Genomic DNA, 26,689 nt, shown 5'->3' on the forward strand with positions numbered 1-26,689 from the left:
TGGAATATTCCCAGACGTTACAGCATTCCTGTGCAGCGCACACAACAAGGTCATTGTTTACTGCAGAAAAACCTGTAACACTGCCTGGCCTGCGCTCCATAGAGACGCTCGCCAGCGACCCTGTTGCCACAGTAACGCCCCCTGATGTCTCCCCACGCTCCGCTGGCAAGCTTGGAGCTGCTGGAAGCTGCGCCTGCTGGTGGAGGAGGAAGAGGAGGAGGAGAGTGGGCTAGGAGGAGCTCGGACAGGTCTGAGCAACTCCAGGAAAAAAGAATTACACAAGCAATTACTTTTTTCTTAGATTTATGTTTATACAGGTGAGAAGGAGCAAAGACAGATGTAAAAACTACAGGAAGTGATTGAAGGGCATTCCGTTTGTCACAAGCGAGTGAGCAGCGGTGTGGGACCTCATGCTCCGAGTCTACCCGGGTCAGGTGAAGCATCCCAAGCAGCCGCAAGGGCAGCGCCCCCTCTGATGCCACGCAACAGCTGTAGCCAACATGTTGTTCTCTCCCAGCTTCTTCAGGGGCGGAAGTTCACATTTCCTAAAGTCCTGCGAGCCAAACACCTCTCCACCTCCACCAACCAGAAGATTCCAAAACACAGTCTAAAAACGACGACGCGACAACTGTGTCAACTCGGAGACCCTCCTCCCAGGAAGAGTTTTTACAACGGGCCAACAATGAAATCTCAGGTTGCACAGCACACCGCCAACATGTGTCATACCTGCAAGCCACAGTGAGTAGCCACGCCCCTCTTCAGACCGCAAAACCCGAGGGCAGGCTGCCCTGCCCTGGGCATAGTGCACACTCATTAACTCAACTTCAGCTGGAGATTAGAGAGGAATTCGGAGACAGCTGCTCCTTCCTTCAAAACGCTTCCCATCCACTGATGTCCAACAACACACACTACATTTCTGTTTGGGAGTAACGGGTGGCCAAGATTCATAGCTGGGATGTACACTAGTTTCTGTTCATCTATTTAAATGTAGTTTAAGTTTTGGTAACACTTTAGTTTAGGGAACACAAATTAACCATTAATTAGCCGCCAATTTATACGCATATTAGTGGACAACTAAGTCTGAACTAGTTGTTATTAAGCACTTATTAACAGCTTATTACTAATGCCCTCATTCTAACATTAACAGGCCATAAATTAAGAGTTTTATCTAAATAAGCCATTCATGATGGTTTGTTAACTGAAAGTAAACGGTTTGTTGCTGATTAACGCACACACTAATTAGCTCAAATCAATATGTGGCTTTTGAAGAAGTAATTCAAGGGGAACATATTCTTGCCTTTAAGTGCTTAATTAATACTAAACTACTAGTAATTAGGTATGACAAAATCTGACTTTAGAATGGGGAACATATTCTTGTTTACAAGTGGTTACATTGTTGTTTAGGCTCCATTAACATGTGGAGTTTGGTGTTTATTTGCATATTACCAGAACATAATATGTTTGGTTATTAATGCAGAATAACTATTCCCCTTTAATTACTTTGTTAACTCATTCACTGCCATTGACGACTAAAGTCGTCATTTGCATTTTTTTACTGTTTGAGCATCGGAACGAGCCCCCGCGCCGAGAGAACAAACATCTCAGCCCTGAAGCCGATCTTCATCCGCATACGTCACACGTCACGTGATCAGGAAGCAGACCATCCATGTGTTAGGAGATCGTTTTGGGCCGTTCCTGTAAAAAAAGTGAGGCGCGAACCGGAAAAGCGTCTGCCGATCACAATTCGACAACGGATTATGAAAGAACGGATAACGCTCGAAACACACAGATTCTTCCTGATGTAAGAGGTGAGTCTCCTCTTTGTTTTGGCGTCGACATCATCCTAGCGCGCAACGTTCTGTGACTCTTAAAAAAACAGTAAAAACGGTGAGAAACGCTGGCAGCGAAGGCTGTTGGCGATCAGGAAACGGCCAGCAGTGAATGAGTTAAAAGCCACATATTGTTGATATTGAATCAGCAACAAACCACTATGAATGGCTTATTTTGATAAAACTCTTAATTTATGGCCTGTTAGTGACAGAATGACAGCATTAGTAATAAGCTGTTAATAAGTGCTTAATAATGACTAGTTCAGACTTAGTTGTCCACTAATATGCATATTAATTGGCAGCTAATTAATGGTTAATTTGTGTTCCCTAAACTAAAGTGTTACCAAAGTTTTAAACTTCATATGCAGGCATTCATCTTTCTCAATCCAGACAAGCAGGAATTTAATATACTGGATAGATTTGTAAAAGAAAAACACTCAAACACCTAAACTCAGAACTTACACAGTCTTTGTTATGTTGTCACCAATTTAGTGAAGGTTGCCTGCTGTTAAAAACAACGTAAGTAGAGGTAGATTTGTGTTTACCTCAGGTGCAAGGTACTCAGGTGTCCCACAGAAAGTTTTCATAGTGGCACCGTCTTTGATCCCCTCCTTACACAGACCGAAATCTGTGATCTTTATGTGTCCGTCTTTGTCCAGCATGAGGTTTTCCAGCTAAGGAGGGAAGAAAAGGTTTCGTTTTCTACATGAAATCAACTTTCATCTCCTTAATACAAGATGCAGTTTGTACTAACTTTAAAATAAAAACATACAAACGCGTGTGTGTATTTTGGCCACAACTGTTGTTTTTGCTCCTTTTTACGGGTTTCTTAAACACAATGTCGTAACTCTAGCTCTGTCTTTATTCCTTATTCAAATGTAATATTTAGATAATCCGTACATCTTAGTACAAAAATAATTATTTAGATGAAAACAATCCCTTTATTCTGTCCTTCTCTTAACTGAAATTAGAAAAAATTTGTCAAATTTCCTCCGTTTTGAACTTTTTATTCAACTGAAGCATTGATTTAAATTATAGTGAGAAACAGACGAGCTCAGAACCATCAACTTCACGACTAAAGCAGCAAACTCCACCCTCTTGGCTGCCACTTCCTTAAATACAATTCAAAATCTGTGCCAAGTAAAAATTTACTCAAAGTGGACATCATTCAGTTCCATGACGTGAGGTTGCTCATTCTGGCCCTCACCCCCCTCCAGATAGTCACCTGACAGCTGTAGCTCACACGTGGCCAGCAGCGCCCAGCCAGAGTCAGCACATCCTCCAATCCTGCTATCCTGGCATTTTCAGGAGAACCCTCGCAGGCTGGGAGCCTGCCTCGTAAAACCCCAGGGAAGGAAACCGGGGGGGAGGGAGTGTGTGCTGTGCTGACCTGGCTGGTATAGTTTTATCTGCTGAAAGTAGTATGCCTACAGATGCCCACTGCAGCATTTATAACCCACCTAAACAACAAGATGCCCATCAATTGCTGCACTGAAGGATTCTGGTTCTGTGTTTCCCTCAAATTCAGAACTAGAAGCCAAAAACATCTTAGCTGGAGACGAAGGATGGTTTCTGTTAACAAAATTAATTATTTTCTACAGCGTCAACTTATAAAACGGTATCAATTACAAAGTGCACAGATATCACCCACTGGGCATCGAATGCACGCTATAACTGGAGGAGGTCGCAATCTGTTCAAAGAGCCTGGTGTTTACTTCCGTCTCTCTGCAGTAATGTATGGACCAAGCTCGTCTCCAGCTGCAGTGAGGCCTGGAGGAAGCAGATCAATAAGGCTTGGCCACGGCCACTGCTCAGGAGGAAGATAAACCCTTCCGAAGGACGACGGAAGGAAGCGAGAGCGAAAAAATGAGTAGAAGAGGCCAGAATGGACAAAGGCGAGCGCACAATTTCCCGCTTACCTTTAAGTCACGATAAACCACGTTCCTCTCGGCGTGCAGGTAATCAAGCGCCGACACTATCTCTGCTCCGTAGAACCGAGCCCGTTCCTCGGAGAAAACCCGGTCTCTTGACAGATGGAAAAAAAGCTGAGGAAACGTAGGGGAGAAAACGAGGATTCAGTAATTGTCCAGAAGGGAGAAACTGAAGCCATGTACACACGTAGCCGACTACCCCCCCCCCTCCATTTAGGAAGAAAACTTGGGTCTCGTTTTGGGCAAAATAATCTAGCACACTGTGAAGCACATTCGTAGGCATCCCAAGCCTGTAGGGGACGGTAGTTCCCCAAATTGTTGGCGTCTTTGCCGAAAAACATTCCATGGATGTGGAATAACAAGGTGGCAGCCAACAGCCGTCCTCAACATCGTCTTTCACCTGCGTCTTCTTCACCAGAGCAGCCACCGAGCTAATAAGAACAAGGAGGTAAGTGTAAACAGGTCACACATGTGACAGTACAAAACCTAAAACCCAGTTTTTTATGTCCACAAGCACATGCTGACGATGGAGAATTCACAAATTTCCATTTTGGTCCGGGTATTTGAAAGATTCGCGTTTGGTGCCCTGGATCTTCACTTTTGCGTGGATGACAGAAAATATCTTTGTTTAGTGGGATACCCGACTACGTGTGTACAGGGTCTTAGTCGTGAGGGCACCGGTAAAACGGCCTACCTCGCCGCCGTTTGCATATTCCATGACGAAGCACAGGCGGTCGTGTGTCTGGAAGGAATATTTGAGTCCCTGCAGAAGAAGAACATGTTTAAAGCAGAACTTGAGGTTTAGAGAGAAATCAGGAGGAAGCTGCCCTTTAAAACAGCTGGAAACAAAATGCATTTTAATACAAAGAACTGTGGGAACACCCAACCAAAAAGGGAACATCAATGATCCGATTTGTGGAGGTTTTAAAGAACCGTTGTCATCTGGTCTACATTGAAGCCGATGCATTATGTCTCCACCTGCCAACCCACCTCTTAGTCAAAAAAAAAAAAAAGGGGGTTAACAAATAAAAAACTAAAAGCCCAGTGTTGCTATAAACAGGCACATCACTTCAAACACTCCAGCCCAGATTTTCTGAATGGATTCTGCTGGACTGGACTGAAGAGGTTCCTGAGGATTTCTGTGGGTTAACGTAAGGTTTTGGGTATACGGAGGGGCTCCTTACAGTCAAGAACGGATGCTTTGAATTCTGGAGGACCCTGTTCTCTGTGAGTGTGTGCGCCACTTCATCCTGAAAAAGAAAAGCACAAAGAGTGTTTGTGCAAGTCTCACAATAGCTAACTATTTAGGTATCAGTCATTGCGCCGCTGCCCTCCTAAACCCGAGTAGCTTTCACCCCTTTTTCACTCGGCTCTCTGGCAACCACTCACTTTTGCTACGATCACCTCCTTCTTTAGGATCTTCATGGCATAGTAGCGTCCCGTGGCCTTCTCCTTTACCAGAATAACTTTGCCAAAAGTTCCTTTTCCCAGGAGTTTGAGGTATTCAAAGTCGTGCATAGTCTAGAAGGCCAGAGCAGACAAAGTGGCATCTGGTTACAAACAGAAGCATTAACAAATCCAAGCCCTAACTAGCTGGGACACACAATCCCACACTGGAGCATTCTAGGCACCATTTTACCCACCAACCAACTTCCACTCCTCTAATGGTTTGGCCTATATGCGGTCGCGTCTAAGTTAACCTCTGACCTCGACACTGTGGGGAATGTTGAAAACGGTTGTGTAGAGGACATCCAATCCTGTGGCATTGGACCTTTATGTGGTGACACATGTGGGGGGTTGTGGACATGTTATCTGGCGCAGTCGCCCATGGCTGATGTTTGGGAAATGAGATGAAGGAGTACCTCAGGCAGGGCAGGGTGGAGGAGAGGAACGACGGTGGTCAAACGGGATGTTAAAGAGCAAGTCACCCCCAAATCACATTTTTTTTTGCTGATAAACTATATAAAGGAGTGTCTAATCGTGTAGTCACGTGTAGTCAATAATTTGGCAGTTCAGTGCTCATCTTGGTTAAAATTGAAATATTCTGCCTAAAACTGTCAGTGTTGCGGCGTCGTCAGGGAAAAATTCTGCACTGTATTTGAATTTAAATCTGCCACCGCTATTGGCTAAGAAGTATGCTATGATGTCATCTGGTACATTATGATGTCACAATGCCATTGTGAGCCTGTGTGTGTGTGTGTATTTGTAAGCGGCTCCGCCCTCCCGGTCTGCCAAGCAACAGCATTTGTTGCATTTTTCAAACATGAAGTGGGAGTGAAGTAAGTTTCTTGTAGGGGGTGACTTGCTCTTTAAACAGAAACAAGCGGGAGACTTGAGGACAAAAGTTGGATGGATAAGAGCGTAAATGCGACAGTACCACTTTTAGTCTGGGTTTGGTCAGGTAGACCTCCATGTCCATGGGGTCTGGAGAGGAGTCCATCATCTCCTCCTCTTGTTTATGAAGGCCTTCAGCTACTGCCTGGATGGCTTTGGTCCATTCTTCCCTGCAGGGAAACACAGGCAGCAGAGAGATTACATCAGCTCATTTGCCATCATGCAAGCCCAGCAGCCCAATCACATAATTGTCTCCTTATCAACAGGAAGGCAATTTCACGTGCAAGTTCTGCCAATAGCCAGGGGACCTTGTGCAAGCGCGTAACAATGATTAAATATATATACGCTTTAACATGTTAGGAAAAACAGAGCTCCTAATTTGCGTGACTCTTTCTGAGGGGCAAGGGCAAACGCTTTCTATGTAAATGGTTCGTTTTCACAGCTCTGCGTAGAGAGAGGTGTGTGTGTGTGTGTGTACGCTTCTCGCTTGCCTTTCCTCGGGGGTCTCAACGTGGAAGGTGCGCTCGATGACAGTGGTCCACTGCAGGCAGCGGATGATAAATGTGTTGGACTTGGGCCGTTCCGTCTTCATCAGCTGGCACTCTGACCACAGCCAGGGGAAGCGGGGAGGGATATGAAGAGAAGAGCCAGTGTGTAGGAAACAGAGGAGAGAGACGGACCCACAGTTATAGCCATTTATCTTTATCGCCACCCTAACAAACACTGTCGGCCAATTTGTAAAAGAACAGGTGCACTTTGGTGGACCAAAACAACTCCCATCCTTAACTTGCCGACTCCTTCAAAATGTTGCATTTAGAAATAAAAGGATCGGATAGAAATTTGGGTTTAAATTTAAATTCTATCAGATTTTTCATTGTAATAATGACGTAGAACGCTTGATTTAAAGATAAAAACTTAACGCAATTTGTGTTTTTCCCCATTATTCCAGACAGTTTACCTTAAAAATGTTAGACAAAAGTTTTTCTTTTGGTTTTTCTTAGTGTTATTTTAAAATAAAAAGTTAAAAATACAAGAGGTGCACAGATTGACAATAAGGTAGGCGAGGCTATTAATGCTAATTTTGCATGTTGCATTCCTGTCATTTCCATTTCTGCAGCTAATGCAGTCGATGGGGTTGAAGAACATTTTCACCTTCAGCATGCATGCACAACTCAGGTGACCCATCGAATTTCAAAAGGAACAAGTATTACACAGTTACTTAATGAGAAATCCCTTTAAATAACACTCGTTATCTTAACTGTGCTTCTAAATGATAAAACATGCATTTGCTAGTGTGATTTAGCGCATTCCCTGTCAGAGAAAATTTTAAACTTTTCACTGCTGTTTGTAAAAGGTGCATTCATGAACCCAAATAAAAACACAAACATCAGATTTTTGATTTTTACATTGACTGATCACTGATTAAGACGTTAGTGTTAAATACTGGCCGATTCCGACCACCAGCTGATTTTTTCCCCCGCCCATCTCCAAAGTTCACGGATCTAAAATGAAACAAAAATGTATCAAATATTATTTTGTGCATTTTCTACTTTTGGGGCAAATAACTGTTATGTAAGCTGTTTGTAAAAACAATTACACACAACACTGAATTTACAAAGCAGGGATTTCCATCTGCACCTACTTCACACCAACATCTGTTCTCAAATGAAACTTGTCAGCAAATATGTCAGGATGTGACACAAAAACGGCCTCGCTCTGATCGATGGAGGACTCCGAGTGGACCACCACTGAGATCCAACATGGCTCCATCAGGGTGAATGTGTAATCCAGCTGCAGCCGCCCCCGTCAGCAGCGACACACCATGTGTCCTCTACTGTGGGGTCGCAGCGATGACAAAAACACAAAAGGAGACAGGAGCCTCAGAGCATAGCCCAGATAAATACTAGAAATCAGGCAGCTAATAGCCGCGATAACTCAAGAGCGTCGGAGAGGAAACATTCTGTTAAACAAACAGTGTGCTGTCTAATTGCTGCGTTCAGTCATCTGCACGGCTCATCGCAGGAACTTTCTCTGATGTGAAGATGGAGTGAACCAGGTTGCTCTGGGCACTTTTTTATTGTTCATTTCTGTCACACTGTGCAAAAGAGATGCAAACGGGGGGGTAGCATCCAATGCATTAATGTCAGCCAGTTTCATTAGTTTGCAGCAGTGACAGATACTGGTGAGACAATTTCCAGTGTTTCCATGTAAAAATTATACACAGAAGTTTTTAGTCATATTAAAGTGATAATTCCCTACCAGCTGTACATATTAAGGGGGGCACAAAAGGGTTTTGGTCATATTAGTACTATGTATGGTTGGGCGATTGGACAAACTTTTGATCATCAGTGATAGTCTCAGCCTTTCGCCGATCGATTCTTAAAAGCGATAATTTTTTTATGCCCGTGAGTTAATCTGGTGGAGGGGACATCACAAATTTCCACAACAAATCAGCATCTTTTTGCAACACTCTATGCACACTAGTGTTGTAAAAAAAATCGATACCTAGATATAAATCGATGCTAAAAGTGGTATCTAAATTAGATATTTCATCCCTGTGGCATCGATATTATGGACTATTATACACAGCCTTCTTCAAGTACACCGACACGCACGACAGCCAGATGCCGTAAAGCAGCCTCCGCCTCCCAGACAAACAGAAGAAGACGCCGCATGGCTACATTGCAATTTCCCACGCGAGTTGTCTCCGATCCAAGTTTTGTCTGCCAAATAAATAAACAAAAACATAAACAGTGAATTTGGGAGGCGCTTCACAGCCCAACTTAATTAGCATACCAAGTCCGACACGTAGTTGTATATTCACGCTTATGTGCTTAAAGGAAAACTCCCGTTTATTGCAACCCAGACTTAATTTCTAGCATGCAGTACGTTTGTTTACTCACGCTGACAACTTTGGTGCTACTTGGATTCCCCGGGGTATTTAGATCCATCAGCGAATCGCCATCAGTGTATATCCATATAACGGGTGCGGACGGGCACCCATGGTGCAGCCTCGAAATAAGACATTATCTGCACCAAAACACATCTCAATGTCGAAAGGTTTTGTTAGAAATCATTAACATGATTCCCCTGTTCGTTTGGAGCGGGTCTGGGATTTCTAGGCGTGAACAGACTAGCTGCGGCTAATTAACCGGCGCTTTTAATGACGTCACTGCCGTGCGCCAGTCTGTTTTTATTAAGATTACCGGTAGATGTACCTTTGTCCTACTGTGGAGAAATTCCTTTTCTCCCTTTATTGGCCAACAGAGTTGTTCAAAAGTACAGAACAAAACATATGGCATTACATCTTATGACAAAAATGCACCTTAAACAGAGTTTAAGCAGCAAAACATCACTCTGCAAATAGTGTATTCATAGTGAGACAATTCATGATTTAAAGTGTTAACTTTCACCAGTTTTTGTATGCACGTTTTAAAAAATGCTGATACTTGAAAGGTTTAAGCACTTAATACACTTAATTCTTAACATTTAATTTTTGCAATATAAATTGAGGAATGTTATTTTTCGAATAAACTTGCTCAATAAATTGGTGTTTTTAAATAGTATCGAAATCGAGCATCGAGTTATTTTTCAAGTATCGAATCAAGTTTGAAATTTTAGTATCGTGACAACCCTAATGCACACACACACATATGTACCTCATTAGAAAGCCAGGATGCTTGTGATTCCAGTCATGTATGCCAATCAAGGATATAACATAACAATAACTGCAGACACAGTAAATGCTTTCGTCAAGCTACTCTAGAATTAAAATAATGTCTAACTCATCGTCCGAAGGCTCGTATCACTGACGGAATAGAACCATCTTGAACAAAAATGCTCTTTAATGCAATTCAATTCAAGTTTATTTATATAGCGCCAAATCACGACGAGTCGTCTCAAGGCACTTCATATAATAAACATTCCGATCCAGGTCAGTTCATTAAGCCAATCAGAAAAAAGTTTCCTATATAAAGGAACCCAGCAAATTGCATCAAGTCACCGACTAGTGTCAGTGACTTGATGCAATCCTCATACTAAGCAAGCATGCAGCAACAGTGGAGAGGAAAACTCCCTTTTAACAGGAAGAAACCTCCAGAGAATCCTGGCTCAGTATAAGCAGCCATCCTCCACGACTCACTGGGGATCGAGAAGACAGAGCAGGCACAAGGGTCCAATAAAAGCACTCCATAGACTCGTCAACAAGTCACCCAACATAATATATGGCTGGAAACACTAAAATTTCCTTCAGATGCATCTCTTCGGCAGCCTCATATCAGCTTCAAACCTCTGAGCGACATCCTATTTGATGCAATAGGTGAAGGGCAAACGCTTCAACTCCTGGCCAATAGGTCAGATGTGCCACCCCCTACTCTCACTTGTGTAGCTTGGAAATTTTACGGCACAGTATATTGTTGACTGAAGCATCAAATGGGGCCAAGGAAATTCTAAAAACTAAAATTCCGAGCATGACAACAGACAGGTGAGTGGTGGTTCTATGCTAATTCCTGCAATTGTGATGTCACAAACGGAGACTTTTTGAATCAACTTGTTTTATGCATACAATTCCTAAACCAAAAAGTGACCAAAACAGATGGAAAGCTGTTTTCCATGTTTTGAGTGTTTACAGGTAGTACAGAACCAACTAGCAGCACAGAAAGTTTCATTTGAATTACATACCCCAATTAAACAACTGGCAATGCGTTACTTTTCTCTGATTTTAGGCCATCAGCTAACTTTTTTATGCATCTCTTTAAAACCAATTCCCTTAACTCTGGGACAATATAAACATGTTACTTCAGTGTATTTAAATAGATTCATTTTTACCACATCGTGTGAAAGCCTTAACTATCACATGATGTTATCAAGTCCAGTTTCCACGTAAACATCCTCAATACCATGATTTCAAAATGTAACCCAAACTCTTGGCTTTCTAAATCAATTTAGACTCAATGCAGCAAATTGGCTGTTTTTAAGTTTATTGAGGACTGATGCACACAAAAAATATACATTTTGAACTTGAAGTTATGTAATCATTGTGCATTCCTTTTGAAATCCAGAAAAGAATCCAGGGAATCCTGGAAAGCCCTGGGTAAGCTACAATCTGCTGCATTCTCCAAGTGGCTTTGTGCATCCTGTGTTTAGAGTTCCTGAGGTTAACAAATAGCTAAACTGAAACCACACTTTAAAAACACTAGTTATGCACTCAATGTGGCAATGATGAGCAGGGGAAAAAAAAACCTTATCAGCTGAACAGACTCTTAGAAAAAAGGTGCAAAACACTGAGTATTTTGTCCTAGATGTAGTATTTATACATTAGCGTCGATAACGGATTTATTGTGACAGTTTGAGGAAATGCATTCAGGACATCTAGGAGGGCTCGCCACGAAAGCAAACCAAAATCAATAGTCTTTTTACTCTCGATTCCCTTTCAGTAAGGATATTATTAGGCTTTTAGACACAGTTTCCCCCAGAATACAAAGGGTTTAAACTATATTTTACAAACAGGACACATCTGAGAACAAGTATGTGAAAGTACTTCTAACAACAAAGCAAGTAAAAAGAAGAAAAGCATCAAACTGGAGGGTAGAACAAGCTGCCAAGACACAGAGAAGAGGGGGTTTCTTTGGAGCAGACACTCACGTGCTACAGAGAAGTTATTTAAGGGGGTTTCCAGCTGGTCAACATCTTGTGGTCGCTCTTTGTATCCGATAAATGTACCGTCACTCTTGAGGAGAAAATACCTTGGCCTCCAGGTTTTGATGTATTCTCCTGATTTGACAAAACAGGAAACAAAAAACAGTTAAGTGATGAAAGATGAGGAAAAAAAAGTTGCATTTTAGAATCTCCGCTGCTTACTCAGGAGTTTGTTTTGTTTTCCCAAAATGATAAGTGCAACAGTTTTGTGATTTTATGATCAACAACAAACAGGTTGTTCCCTTTAACACGTTTGCAGTTACAGTGGTGCTCATTCTTGTTATCTATGACACAAAGGCTGAATTTAGCAAACATCTGGACACATTTTTTCTGCATTTTCATTATTCTATGATGCACTCTGGTTAAAATACTACAGAAACCATGAAAAATCCCCCTTTGACTCATGATTTCATAACTTTGTAATACGAGACCCTAATGTAGGTAAAAACAAGGTGCATGGATATAAAAAAGGTTTTAGAAAAAATTAAACTAAAAAATCAAATGTAAACATGGATTTAATGTTAGAGCTGTGGCGTTACTCATACACCAATAAAATATCCGCAAAAGCCAATAAGTTTTGATTTCCACACTAGACAGACCATGAATGAATCATGAATATAAGTTGAATGGAAAAAAAAGAGAGAAGGCAGCTGAATATGATTTAATCCAATAAATCATTTCCTAAATCCTCAATTAGATTTTAACACTTTGCTAGTCTTTTAGACACCTGCTATAACCTCAAGCCATGCATGTCAGTCTCAATCAGACTGTACGCGCATCCCACCATTGAATCTCTCTGAAGGCAGACAAAACTCAATTTATTTCAGTGATGCTTCAGGACATGTTCTGCCAGATGTTGCCCAGACGCGGGGGGGGGGGGGGGGGGGGGGGGAGCTTACATACCATAACAAGGCAATGGCACACGGTGATGTGGAACTTGAATATTTATACAGGAAAACTGTAATTTATTTTTAATTACGGAGCTGCATATTAACCCCCTGCAGAGCATCACCAAGCTGTCCGTAATTGCTCCATTTCCTCCAACACAGGAGTGTGGCATTTTGTGTGCAGGAGAGCGCGTGTACAGAGATGTAGAAGATCTGTCAATATGAGCTTCTGTTGCCCTCTTCAAACACACTTCTGATTGATGAAACGGAGAACAAATCAGACGGTAGAAAACAAACAGCAGCTAATGGTGTGGTGGTGTGCTTTTCCTGCTTTTTCTGTACTTCGCTTAGAAATGATGTTGGAAGGACATTCGGCAGAGATAACTGCGGTGTGGCTTTGCTGGACAAAACTAAAAGATACTGAGTGAAAAATACACATTATTCAAATAAAGTTGCATGAGGATGGTTTCCAAACATCTACATTTGAGATATACCCTCAGAAATTTGGTTGATGATTGGAATCGGCCAATATTCCACACCCTGGGCGATGCGGACCAAAACCTATATCCCCGTAGTTTTTTTAGCTGAGTATCATCTGTTGATGCAAGCACTACAGCAGGTCTGCAGAAGGTGATGGAAGCATGCTCATTTTCTCAAATTTTGGTTGAAAGCTACAGAGAGAAAATAGGTGTGATTGGCTAGCAACAAAAATGGAGCAGACCGAAAAGCATCTAGCACAAGAAGTCCAACGATAAACATTTATACAACCCATCAATGAAGAAGTAAAATGATGTCCAAGCAGCCTTTAATAATTACAGGAAATGTTGGTCTGGAGCTGTTCGACTGCACCAAAAGGAGGAGACATATATGAAATACATACTGTATACACCATATTAATACAAATCTACAATGGCAACTACACTACTGTCGACCATAGACGTGCTAGCAAAGTTGGCAAGACACCAACCCCCCACCCCCGAAAAGTGCTATGCCCTTTGTTGTCCTGGTGGGGAATAGCTTAGCAAAAAAAGTCACAATGATGTTTGAAAGGAAAACATCTCTGTCCGTGTGTCCGTGTGTCCGTGTGTGTGTGTCCGTGTGTGTGTGTGTGTGTGTGTGTGTGTGTGTCCGTGTCCGTGTGTGTGTGTGTCCGTGTGTGTGTGTGTCCGTGTGTGTGTGTGTGTGTGTGTGTGTGTGTGTGTGTGTGTGTGTGTGTGTGTGTGTGTGTGTGTGTGTGTGTGTGTGTGTGTGTGTGTGTGTGTGTCTCAGCACCCAAACTTGCGTAGAAGTATAAACTAAACTGCATGATCGGGTTGTCCCATCTGAAGCGGTAAAGTAATTTTTTGTCTTTTGTACTTGAAGGCACCACTGCCAGGCAGCAATAAAACAAAAAAACTCAAAAGAGTTTTTTATTTACTTAACACCAATTCACAATAAAAGCAATATCAGCATTAAAATGCTAATCAACGATTCCTACGTAACCCAATCCAAGAAGGGTCTGAACTTCTTTTCGCACTCCTAACAGGATGTGATGTTAGTAGTATTTTACTTTCAGTTTAGAATCACAAAGATCCAGACTGGGTGCCAACCACTTATCTGAAAAATGCCACAAACGTCCAGCAGAAAAAAGGAAATTGGCCAATAGTGAACATGATGGCCTCAATCTGCGATTAACCTTGTTTTTTCCTGCTCTCTTGTCTACGATAGTACCATTGTCAAGAAGAAATTGAAAAAATGTTCCAGTCTCGGACTTTATACCATACCATCGTTTATTTATATAGCACATTTAAAATGTAGCATGGGAGCTGCCCAAAGTATAAACTTTTGAGGGTTACAATTTTTTAAGTTAATCACAATAAAGCGGGTACAGATATTTGGTTAATCGTAGTTCTTGGAGATAATTTAGTCAAAAGGAATTTGACCCTCAAAACCAAAACTAGTGAATCTTTGATTCACAAGGATGGATCGGTTTATAAGCATAAAAGACCTTCTAACCTCCAAACAAAAACTCTAAGGAGCAACAGTACACAAGTTGATGGAGGAGTAGACATCCGGGAGCCAAATCAAACAAAAGATATGGCAAGAAGGTCTTCTGAACCTTTGGTATTGAGCCTCATTTTTCTCAGCTGGGCTCCAGCTGGAGACTTAGTCCCTAGTCAGGTTTTGGCAGACCCATATTCCCCTGCTATCATCCAAGCAAGCCAACATCGGGGACAGTATGTGCACATCGCAGAGGCAACATAACGAGCCTCCTACCTGACACCGTGACATAAGACGAGACTTCGGCATGCTCTAGTCTCACCAGCACAAACAATAAAGTTACAGCTGTAAAGTTTAGGTCTGGAAACAAGAACGCAGAAAATCACTTCCAGACTGTGAAATGTTCTTATGTACACTGCAGGGTTCAGTTCCTGATGGACAGGTGTTTGTGTAAGGCTCTATGTGCTTGTGTGTAAATAGATTTGTGTTTATATGCTGGCAGTAAAACGCATGCGTGTGAAACGGATTGCATCAACAAGCAGTTTGAAAGGTTGGGAGTGTGTCCTGCCAGCTCTGCTGATGCATGGCTCCCACCAGAGAAGCAGCATGGGTGGTAATATGTGACGCAGCAGCTCAAGGCTTGGCATGTACTGCATCTGGAGACACAACGAGGTGGCCTTGATCACATGGATGTCAGGGAGATGATAACAGACCCCAGCATTCCCAGTCGCTTTAGCATTCCTAGAATAATTAACTTTGCTGAATTGTGGTATCATAAAGTGTGTGGCCACAAAACTGGAAATCCCAAATTATTTGAGAAAGAAATCGACACTTGAGTCCTAATTCACATTGCAAACGTTTCTTTTTCTGATGCAGGTCCATCGTTGGTCAGTCTTCTGAAACTTTGGTATTGTGCCTCATTTTATAGATCGAAAAGAAAGCACGACAGGTATTTTTAGGGATCTCCCAAAGGCATTTAACGCTGAATCATACTATTTTGTTGGGAAAACTTTCAGACTGGTTCACCTGTTATCTGACACATCCATCTATAATGGATTAGAATCCCCTCAGTGTGGTATACCTCAAGGTTCCATTCTGGGATTCTTGTTATTTCTACTATACATCAACCATCTCCCTAATGTTTCAGGTAAACTTTCCACAATCTTATTTGCAGATGATACCAGTGTGTTTCTTATAAAGGAAGGTAATGAAGAACTTGACAAGTTATCTACTTGGTCCAAGACCAACAAACTGTCACTTAAAATAAACAAGTTTTATATTCTTTGGTAATAAATCTAATTCATGTAAATCTTCAATGGCAATCTGAATTGATAAAATTCCCATTAACGAAGTCAGCTCTGCTTGTTTTCTTGGTGTTGACTAGGGATGGGTACCTTTGACATTTGAATCGATCCGGTACTAATTTCCGGTACCTATGAATCGATACCGGTACTTAACGGTACCAATTTTCGATACTTTTGAGTGTTTTAATTCTCTTTTATAATTAAATATATATTTTTCTCAATATATAACAATATTTGATATATATCACGATAAATAACATTCAACTTTGTATTTTATAAACTGATAATGAAACTGAAGCAAACATCTTTACTGTGAACTAAATTTACTGTGTATCTTCATTCATTTTGCCATCTTTTTTCATTTGATTTTTCCTACTGGGAAGTTAGAATTTCCGAGGAGAAAGCGAACGCACCATTAGCTGATAACAATGGTAGCAATGGAAGCTGACATACCAAGCTAACGTTATCTTAAACAGTTTATTTAGCTGCTGGAGCAGATTAAAACGATGATGCCTCACACTTAGATCGTTGTCACTGATTTCATCTTCACCCAATCACCCGTCGCATTTAGTAAAGTGAAGCCAAACTTTAGAGCGCGTTCTTCTATTCGGGAATTCAGAGTTCCGAGGAGAAAGCGAATGCACCATTAGCAAAACGGAAGCAAACATATCAAGCTAATTATATTTACCTACCGGAGCAGATTAAGATGAGGATGTCTCATTTAGATCATTGTCGCTGGTTTCATCATCACCCAGTTACCCATCACATTTAGTTTAGTGGACCCAAGATTTTGCCTGCGTTCTTTCTACCATGCTGCTCTGTTTACAACTCGCTCGCAGCGACCGACGACAAAACGCTCTTGCGCATGCGCAGCTGTCTAGGCAAGTTCTCGTTATGAAGGACGGGTACCGAAACAAGGCACCGTTTGAAATGACGTGAATCGGTGCTCGGTCGGTACTATGGAATTCGGTCGGTACCTTAAAAAGTACCGAATTCTGTACCCATCCCTAGTGTTGACTATTCATCATCCTGGAAACACCACATTAGTGGCATAAGTACAAAAACAGCCAAAGTAGGTTTACTGGGAAAAGCCTAGCACCTGATTAATAAAAAGGTGGCAATTGCACTGTATTATTCAATGTTGTGACTGTGTATTAATTACTGTAATGTTTGGGCCAGCACCCATCCAACTAAACTGGAATCCATTTGTTGTCTTTAAAAACGAGCTTTGAGAATAATTTTTTGTGTTAATCACACCCTTCTCAACCTCTCAGCTCAGGCGAGTATTCTTAGTGTTTGCCAACTAATTGAGCTTCAAGTTGTTTGATTATTTATAGCTCTATAAAAAGTTACTTCAACACTTTCACAATATTGTCTTTCTTTTAATAATGAATTTCACCAGGACTCAACCTAATGTCCGCTCATTAGGCCACCTTACCCCCATACACCCAGACTCAGTTTAGCGTTCTCTTTAGACTCAAAGGTGTGGAACGGTCTTCCCGCATCCCTTGCAGAGCTAACAATTTACAAAGGTTGTAAAACAGATTCTGCAGAAAATATTCAATTTCCCGTATGGACAAACGTTTTAAAGTTTTAATTTTGATTTTACAGAAACGTGTAAGAGAGAGAAGGAAGAAAAGGAAAAAATAAAGTATTAATAACTTTACCATGATTTTTTTTGCTGTTGTATTTTTGCAAATGTTCAGTTTTTTAATCTATCAGATGTTGATGTTTATTTGGAGTTTGCTCTTAATAAGCCCCGTGAGGGTTTTTAGTAATTTCTCCATCACGCTTGTGAACATGTATGTATTGATTTTTCATTATGAAAATAAATCAAATAAACCCCACATCTGCACTGCACGTTTTTAATCAGAACACTATTTAGACATGAGGATACTGCAACTTCCTCATGTGTGACCACAAACCGGGTCACACGAAAACAGTGGAAGCGACCGTATCCGGTTGTCTGCGAGTTCGCTTTGCTGTGCAGCGTACACAAAGTCTGCGCTGAGAGCATAAACAACAAAGATGACCCTTGTAAGCTTCCCATTTACACTCATTTCCTCTTCCACTTTTATTCAGCTGTACTTTCCACCCAGCAGCCTTTCTTAAGCAACGACAGCTTGAGAAAGTGAAACGGACTGTTGGGCTCTTTTACGGTTTAAACAAGTTTAGCAGAGAAACTGGTTTACAATAGTGCAAATAATGAAAAATGAATGCAAAGAGCTTGCGAGATGAATGACCGACACACGATGCACACAACAGGTCCTGTACACAATGAGACAGTGTTGACAAAAGACAATAAGCCTCATAAAAACACAGCAGGGCGTTCTGCTTTTATGTTACTTCATCATCGAGAGTTCCAGTAAACTAAAGCATGTTTGATGTCAAAAATGTTCTCTAAAACGAGAAAATTGCCCACAGACGACCGACCACAACCCAGAGAAGATAAAACCTGCAACAAGTGTCTGATCAAGTCACACACACACACACACACACACACACGCACGCACTTACTAGGAAATCCCTCGTGTTATCGGTGTCACAGAATCAAACTTTTCAAGAGAAAAGTCTGACAGCAGAGACATGTGGCTCAACTCAGTGAAATTAGAGGAAGGACAGAAGTTTCAAAAGACTGTTTTGACTCGAGATGAGCGATGAGAGAACCGGAGGGGATAAAAAGACTTTGTGCGGAGAGCTGTGCCGAATGGAGTGCTAGTGAGACAGATCGCTACATATGTTCCCCACATATGTAGGACTGCAAGTGGAAGGGTGTGTATGAGCATAAGTCAAGTGTGTATGAGCCATGCGCGCTGAGTGTGTGCATGGGAGGAGCTGTCAGGGCCTGATAGAGTGTCTTTACATGACAAGCAGCTGCTGAGGGCTGGGATGTGCGCTGGGCAAAGTGGAAAATAATGAACAGAGAACCGCTGCCAAACACAACAGAATTCATCTTTATTTGCCAGCTGCTGCGTGGCCGTGTATGTGGACAGCTCGAGCATGCAGCTGCCACACCCTTTCTAGCCCAAACACACAAACAAGGTGTCGTGGGAAAGAACAAGTTTGGCCACAGCTGCATGAGGTGGAGCGTCGACCTGTTTGCTCGTGTTTATTGAATCACAGGAGATTTATGTTGATGCGAACACTTTTCAGGTTGAAAGAGGTTCTTCAGCAGAGCTGATGCTGCACCCGACTTTGAAGATCCAAAGATTTCACCCGGCATGAACTTTTTAGCTATTTTAATTCACAGTGAGGCTTTTGCTGCTGAAAACATTTGCATGGCAACTTGGCTCGTGTGGCCAGAGGTATAAAAGCCAGCCAGACAGGCTTATTGAAGAATCGATGAAAATGAGAAATATGTGGAAGTCTTCACACAGAAAAGGAAGAGGGGGAGTGACGGAGGTTAGTGGCCGTTTCCGAGGAGAGAGCTTTCCGTTCTGTCCGTCTCCATGTGACAACAACAGGAATGTTGAGGTCCCTGCTGCTGTGGCTTGTTGGCTTATAATAGGACACATCATGCAGGATTCATCAAGAGGCCCCAGAAAAAAAGGCACCACATCCCGACAAAAAGTCCAAGCTCACATGCCTGATTTCTTCCATCTCAACCTACTTGTGTTTTGAAAGTTTAGCTAATTTTACACAAAATCAAGGAGAACTGACATTTATCACCAAATAAAGCAGGCACACAGGAACAGTCATATTGTAAATGGTTAAATGAACTCTCACATCGTGAGGGGGTGCGAGGGTCAGACAAAATGTGCCTCTCAGTACACCCAGTGGTTGGACTTCCTGAGAGGGCTGCTGTTGGGTTTTGTCCCCATCTGGCCATTCATGGCTTGGGGATGAGAGGAAGGGAGCCAGTGGTCGCTGCACAAACTCTGCATGACTGAATGCGTGTGTTTGAGTGGTGGGAATCGGATGAGAGGGGTGAGGATGGGGGGTGGGCGGAGGTTGAGGATTAGGGAATTAGAACTCCAAAGCGAGGGAGGGAGGGGAAGAGGGCTTCGTCTTTTGTTGGTTTTCCTCAGCCGCCCCAGCCATCCCTTCAGCCCTTTTCTGCCGGGTTCTGCCTGTAGGCTGCAGCTGCGGCCTGCTGCCCTGTGCCCTGCATCTCAATGAGCCACAGGCTCCCTGATGCAGGGGTCACCAATAAGCCCCAGAAACCAAAAACTGCACTTCCACCGTGCACTGGTCTGATCGCCAGGCTCGTGGCAGAACTACTCATGCTGCCTGAACACCCATCTGCCTACTTTCTATTACAAGACCAACGGAGGAAGCATGAGGCAATTCCAAAACAATCCAGGATTTTTGGATTCCTTCCTTCCTTTACAGATTTTTTATGTCTTCCTGACAGCCACACTTTTTTTATTACAACTCTTCTGTAGGCATTTCTCGTCCATGCAGCTGGATTAAAATGGAACTCCAAAGTCAGCAGCATCAGCAAGCTGGGTTTAGGGGCCATTCTGGTGTAAAATCTAAAGCTCTCCATCTCTAACGCTGCTGCTGCTACCCCTAACAACAGCAGAGGGGGGGAAAAAAGCTAGGGGGTTGGGGATGCGGTGGAGGCTGCCCCTCTTTCTCACGCTCATAAGAAAGCCTTCACTTCTTCTCCATGGTGAGTGACACCTGCTGATTACCATAGAGACACTGTGGGAAGTTCCCCCTGCCTCACTGGGGCCGAGATTTGCCTCTTCTCCCCGGGTAAACAGGCAATACATGGACTAGTTAACTGGGTTGCTACATGGCAAACAAACAAACACATTATTCAGAGCTAATTAACCATGAATTCTCAATGACCAGTAAGTGCTAATACTCTAAAAACAAAAAAAGAGATTTAAATAGACTTTTGGTCATTAATTTTCAAAAAGACACACACTAAAGTTTCTAAGCATAACAGATACCCCTGCTACTTTTGATGAAGAAGCTGATGTGTGATTGAACTAATAGAATAATTGGGCATCTCACTTGTATTTCAGTCTCCCTTTTCCCCTTCTTAACTGGAGCCAGTGATGTGGACTGGGAGCTTTTCACAGGTCCACAGCAGCTTCCGCTACAGGTCAGAATTCTCAGCAGGGTCATTATACTGGCAACAGGAGGGTGGGCAGGGAGTGTGGTCTGGAAGTAGGGGAGGACTGAGAAGGGATGAGCTTGCTGGGTAGGGCCAGGGACGGGGGTAAATGGAAGTGTGATGATGGAAAAAGCAAAAGGAAGCTTAGAAAGTAGTAAAAAATGACAGAGCACTGCCGAGCGTCACAGTTGGAGTAGACAGGCGGACTCTACACAGAAAAGTAAGCACACAGCAGGCTTGCCACGAGAGAAGGAGAGTAGTGGAGGTGCCACCTCCTGGAGCCTCCTGGTTTCGCCACCATGCCAGCAAGCCTGCACGCCGACAGCTGCACCCCACTAATTTACTTCTCTACACCACATTTAGCAGGAAGACTGCTTTCCATTACCCAGAGCAGGGGGTCTGCGCTGATGGCCAGAAACCCGGCTTGCCAGAGAGCTGGCTTCCCGGAGTGACACCCTCTGCTGCTGGACCCTGCCTACGGGGGCTCCAATCCCTGATCAGTCACTGTGGCCTCTGCTGCTGCTGGTTAACTGGGTGGGTGGGAGCACTTGGCTGGCAATGTGGGGTTATCAATTGTAAAGTTATTTTTTCCAACTTGAGCCAGATGCTAGTTCCAAGTCTGTGTTAGTACAAGTTCCTTTTCCACAAGTCAAAAAGCTGTTGCGGGTGTTTGAATATCGTGCTTTTCTGGCAAACCTTTCCTAGGTTTTGGCATATTGTTCCAAAATTAAATGTCATCTGTTAGACAGAAGCTAGGAGTTTGTGAATGCTTTTATGGAAGCCCTTTTTAACACAAGCATAATGGAGACAACGAAAAAGAGCAAAGAAAGAAAATAAATAAGCAAATCTGCAAATTTATTATTAACGCATTGTTAATGATCATCTGGAGACGTTACGCCTAAAATTGTGTTTTTTTTTCCTCGTCTCTCTTTGGACAACGCCGTAAACAATGATTTCAGATGTTAAGTAATGTTTTGAAAAGTTCTTGGTGTTTGTGCTGGAACCAAATAATTGCATCTTCTAATTTACTTACAGGGAGGGATGGGCATTTGTTCCACCAGAATCACATAATCCGCATCACTGTCCAACACCCCGAAGCTGGTGCACACATTTTAGCTGAACTCGTAACACCGTCAAAGCATCAAAAGCTCAATGAAAAGTTTTTCAGTCTTTTAATCTAATTGCACTTTTTAGCCAACTGAAGTCAACACCAGAGAGGACTGGCATCGAAAAGGGTGGGCCAAAAGATTCATTGAGTACATTTAGCTTCCTTTTCAGTGTAACCCCTGGTCTGGTCATTCAAATATCTTGAAGTTCATTTAGATGATTCATTGAACCGTGATCCTACTAAACTCCAAAACTTGTTAAAGGTGTACTCTTGTTTTTGGAGCAGGGAACACAAATTTTACTCACAGCTAAAACTACAGAGCTTGTTCATCTGGTACGCAAAGCCATAAAGGTAGTAGAGCGGACTGCATACCGGACCCTGCAGTTGATTTATGAAAAGGTGCTCTCACACAAGATTTTAAATGATCCAAAACATGGCCTCTGTGCAGAAAAAGGGCTTTTGTACTTTGGGAAAGGACTGAGTCTCTCACTGTAAAATTGACCATTTATAAACGTTTAATCCCATCTTTATGACCCTTTTGAACAAGTCTGTGAAGCTGAAGGGACCATGAAAATGCCTCTGTTGTGAACTGCAGAATTATGTGCAATTTAATAATTCGACAATGCTTGTCGTCACCCCCCCCCCCCACCACCACCTCCATCCCCTTGCAGCTTTAGTACTTGATGCATATCTTGCAAAAACTTTCCTCTGCCAAAAATATTTTTGTTAAAGAAAACTTATTTTTACAACATTAACATATCTATAGACTACAATAAAGCATTTACTAATAAAAATGATGTCAGTGTCATATTTTCTCCAACAAATCTGAATATTTTTGCCAAATCTGATGAAACGCCTCTCATTTTGCACATTCAAATGTGTTTATACATTGCAGCAGCATGCAGCCACTGACAGCCATAATGAGGGGATGTGTAGGAGCCTGGCGGAGCCCAACAATAAACCTGACAGTAACTCTCGAGACAGTCTGCATTGCTTTGTGATGAGATATTCCTTAATCCGGTAGGTCTGCTTCTTTGAAGAAATTTCAACAGTAAATGTAAACTCTGCATAATGATTTTACAGTAAGGGCGTGTACGCAGTTACGATTAGATAAAACTTTCTTGGCAAAATTACTGCAGGTCTGCTCACCAGATGCACAAAGAACAGATAACCATGAAAATAATAATAATAAAAAGACATCCCATCTTCGGTCTTGTTTTTCTAAACATTCCCCATGATCCTCACCCCACCTTGTCCACCTTGTGCCTTTCGGGAACTCTCCTGGACCACCAACAAGGTTTTGCTTGGAGGAGCATGTCATGGGTGTCCCTCAACCGCATGACCAGCAAAAGAAGCCAATCAGCTGATGAGCTGCAAACCAAACCACGAGAGGGTCTCTGTGGCACGTCGCACACACCATCCACAGACTCTACTCAGACTGATTGGGTCACTGAACAATGATCTGGGAACATCACAAAGATGCTGCTTAACTTCGGTCTCTCCTTTTGTCCTTTTACCCCCCCCCCCCCCCCCCCCCCCAGCTCTCCTGGTGTGTTTTCTGCTCCCCCTCCCCGTTTGAACCCAGCCCTCCTCTCACGAGTCGAAGCCAGCTGAGCGCGTTACCCAAATCCAACAGTTGTTGTGGGCTTCGTTAGCCTAACGAGGGGGCCAGCTCATACTTGTCAGGGAGCAAATGAGTCAAACAAACAAGGGCCAGGGAAGAGGCGAGGACAAGCAAGTGCTGTTCTGTTGAGCTTCACTGGTTTTTTGGCCACAAAGCCTCACTGGAAACTAGGGAACCCACAATCTGCCTCTTTGATGTCTGGCTTTGATGGAAAATTCTGAGAAAAGAAATACACTTGCAAAAAGAAATGACATGCTGCTCAGTGTCCGTGGCCACTAGAGGCCGTAGGCACAATTAAAAAGCGTTCCTGAAGGGGAAGCATCAATTGGGGAATAATAACTGGGTACAACAGTAACAACAGAGTTAAAGTACCCTAACCCTAGTGTACTTTGACCTAACCCTAGTGTACTATGGGTTAATCCTAATGCACCCCCCGGGCAAACCCCAACCCCAGCATGCTGTGGGCTGACCCTAGCGTGCTTTGGCCTAAACCCTGGTGTGCTTTGGCCCTTTGGCCCAACCCTAACCCTACCTAGTGTAATTTGGGTTGTGTGTAACCCCTCCTTTCCACCGGAGCCGTCAGCAGCACGTTACTGCAGCAGCACGTCTTGCTCGCGTAAGCTGCTGCTTGGCCCTTCCCACGAGACGCGAAGCAGCAGGGGAGCAGCTGTCACCGACCGAGCACGAAGTCACGCGACATTAGCAAAATCACGCATGACTTCGTCAGACTTCTGTATGACAGAGGTCCACACAGAAAAGAAATTGCGTTAATAATTAGCATAAACTCACCATCTTGCCCCAAAACCGCATATACGTCACTCCATGCGTTATCCTTCTTGACGTTGTCTTTATAAAAACTGTGACAGGGATCAAACAGGATTGGGTACTTCTCCACTTCAGTAATCAACCTTTCGTCGTCCATTATGGAAAAACAAAGGAGGCCGCTAACTAGGTGATAACTTTTTTTTTAAAGTAAAGCAACCGGAAGGCAGTAAGTTTCTTTATTCTGAAAATCTCGGGAAGCTTCGCTCCATTTCCGCGTCCAATTTCCTGTCTTTCCTTCCCCAAAAATGTCGAACTTGACCCGTTTCAGAGGCGTAGCGCGTAGAAAATAGAACCGGCGTGTAAGGGCCACGACATGCTGCTCCTGAGACGCGGCCGACTCGCGCTGCTGGCGGCTCCGGTGGAAAAGGTTCTGTTGACCACAGCGGTTCCTATCAGCAGCTATGACGTGCTGCTGCAGTAACGTGCTGCTGACGGCTCCGTCACGGCTCCGGTGGAAAGCAGGGTATCTGCAGGTTTAAGGGAGCCAAATTTAAGACTTTTTAAGACCTTTTTAAGGCTACTTTGACCAAATTTAAGCTATTTTTTTAAATTAAATTTAAACTGTAATTTCCAGCTATTGCCTGGAACCGGTGCGAACCATGTTGCGAACGTGGGATTAGCCATCCAGTTACCATAAAAGTTGCACGTCCCAATGGTGCAATCTCCCACTAGCTTAAACAGCTAATGTGCTCATCTAAAAAAGCCCCCTTTCATAACCAACTGAATGTGTATGGTTCCGCTTACGCCAACATCGTACACAAAAAGTGCTGAACACTAACTAGAAATTCATGAAAATTGAAATAAAATAATGTTGTTTATTGGGTCTTTGGTAATTTAAGACCTTTGGAAACTGTATTTAAGGATTATTAGTAATTTTTAAGGATTTTTAAGGCCTTAAATTTGGAAAAGCAAATTTAAGACTTTTTAAGACTTTTTAAGGACCCGCGGATACCCTGGAAAGGAGGGGTAAGGGTGATGGCAGCGCTAGATAAATATGCCTCATATAGATCATGCATACTTGCATAACTGCATTTAAAATCTGTCATTCAGAAAAAGATTACTTCCACGACAGCACGCGGGGGTTAGGGTAGAATCCCCATTACAGACATTTCTTCACTCACTAGGCTCAAAAAGAAAAGTACGAAGTTGTGTCCTTCAGGGTGAGATCTTTTCACGGAGTGCAGACTGTCTGGTAGAAATATTCAGAGTACTTCAAGGCTGAGAATCTGGAGCCGTGAGGACGGCTTAGCTCTACAAGGTACCAAAGCGTAGTGCTGGCTTCATTTCCTGTCTGGAGTCCTGACACACTTTGCACATGCATGCTGAAGATGACTAATCAGAAAGGAATCAGAGTCAAAGTGAATGGCATCTCTCTGTTTAGCTAAAGCCAGAGCTGCTATGATTTGTGGCCCACTGTGAAATCAAATCATCATGAACAGAAGGAGGATGAGGGCACAGAGTGAGTCGCACAAGAAAATAAAAGTAGCGCCTGTCCAGGTTTGTGGAACACACAAAACGTGGATGGAAATATGAAGGTCTGAGACATTAAATTGGTGTTTGAAGAGCACACATGGAAGTAATGAGAACAGTGAGGTTGTTTAAGCCGTTTATTATCACGCCCACATGGAGATCTGAGTCACTTGGGTGGCGCTACCACACAATAAAATCCAAACTAAAGGTGCGGGATGCCCGGCAGAGGTGACGGACAGCGAAGCAGGACTGCTGGAGGTTCACCTTCTGTGCAATAGCTCTGGGGCAAAGACTGCATGACAGTGATGCGACACTAAAGGCCTTCCTGTCAGGGTAGCGGGCGGACGTCCTCCAATCAAAACAGAGGCTCGGGGTGACATTTCACAGGGCACAGCTGCTGGGCTACGACAGCACGGCAACTCACTATTCTTGAGGGGTTGTTTGTTTAGTGCGTGTCACAACTAGAGGGGTGTCACTGCTAGTTGTGCGTGCGTGCGTCTACACCACACAGTCTGTTTCTTACCAGTGACTCTGATTATTCTTAAGTTACATTTTACACGGACTCGATATTAGAATATTCTCTTCTTATCAGCTCCAGCGGACTTGTGGAAACATGGATATTTGCCAGTTTT

The 26,689-nt window shown here is 43.0% G+C and overlaps 1 protein-coding gene across 4 annotated transcripts in view; it reads right to left on the minus strand.

Annotated features, from left to right (window-relative positions):
* Positions 1-26,689, minus strand: part of akt1 (v-akt murine thymoma viral oncogene homolog 1) — a 40,983-nt gene that overhangs the window by 4,817 nt on the left and 9,477 nt on the right. For 3 of the 4 annotated variants that reach the window (XM_015970282.3, XM_015970283.3, XM_054741549.2), the window contains 8 exons: positions 11,738-11,866; positions 6,586-6,697; positions 6,138-6,264; positions 5,150-5,281; positions 4,945-5,010; positions 4,455-4,523; positions 3,749-3,874; positions 2,375-2,503 (listed from right to left, as the gene is read on the minus strand). In XM_015970282.3, the coding sequence (XP_015825768.1) occupies positions 2,375-2,503; positions 3,749-3,874; positions 4,455-4,523; positions 4,945-5,010; positions 5,150-5,281; positions 6,138-6,264; positions 6,586-6,697; positions 11,738-11,866 (890 nt within the window). Of the gene's footprint in view, positions 1-2,374; positions 2,504-3,748; positions 3,875-4,454; positions 4,524-4,944; positions 5,011-5,149; positions 5,282-6,137; positions 6,265-6,585; positions 6,698-11,737; positions 11,867-18,479; positions 22,725-26,689 lie in introns of those variants that run through there. The other variant, XM_054741550.2, reaches the window with a different exon arrangement.

This window comes from Nothobranchius furzeri, chromosome 18, assembly GCF_043380555.1.
Source record: "Nothobranchius furzeri strain GRZ-AD chromosome 18, NfurGRZ-RIMD1, whole genome shotgun sequence".
Lineage (NCBI taxonomy): Eukaryota > Metazoa > Chordata > Actinopteri > Cyprinodontiformes > Nothobranchiidae > Nothobranchius > Nothobranchius furzeri.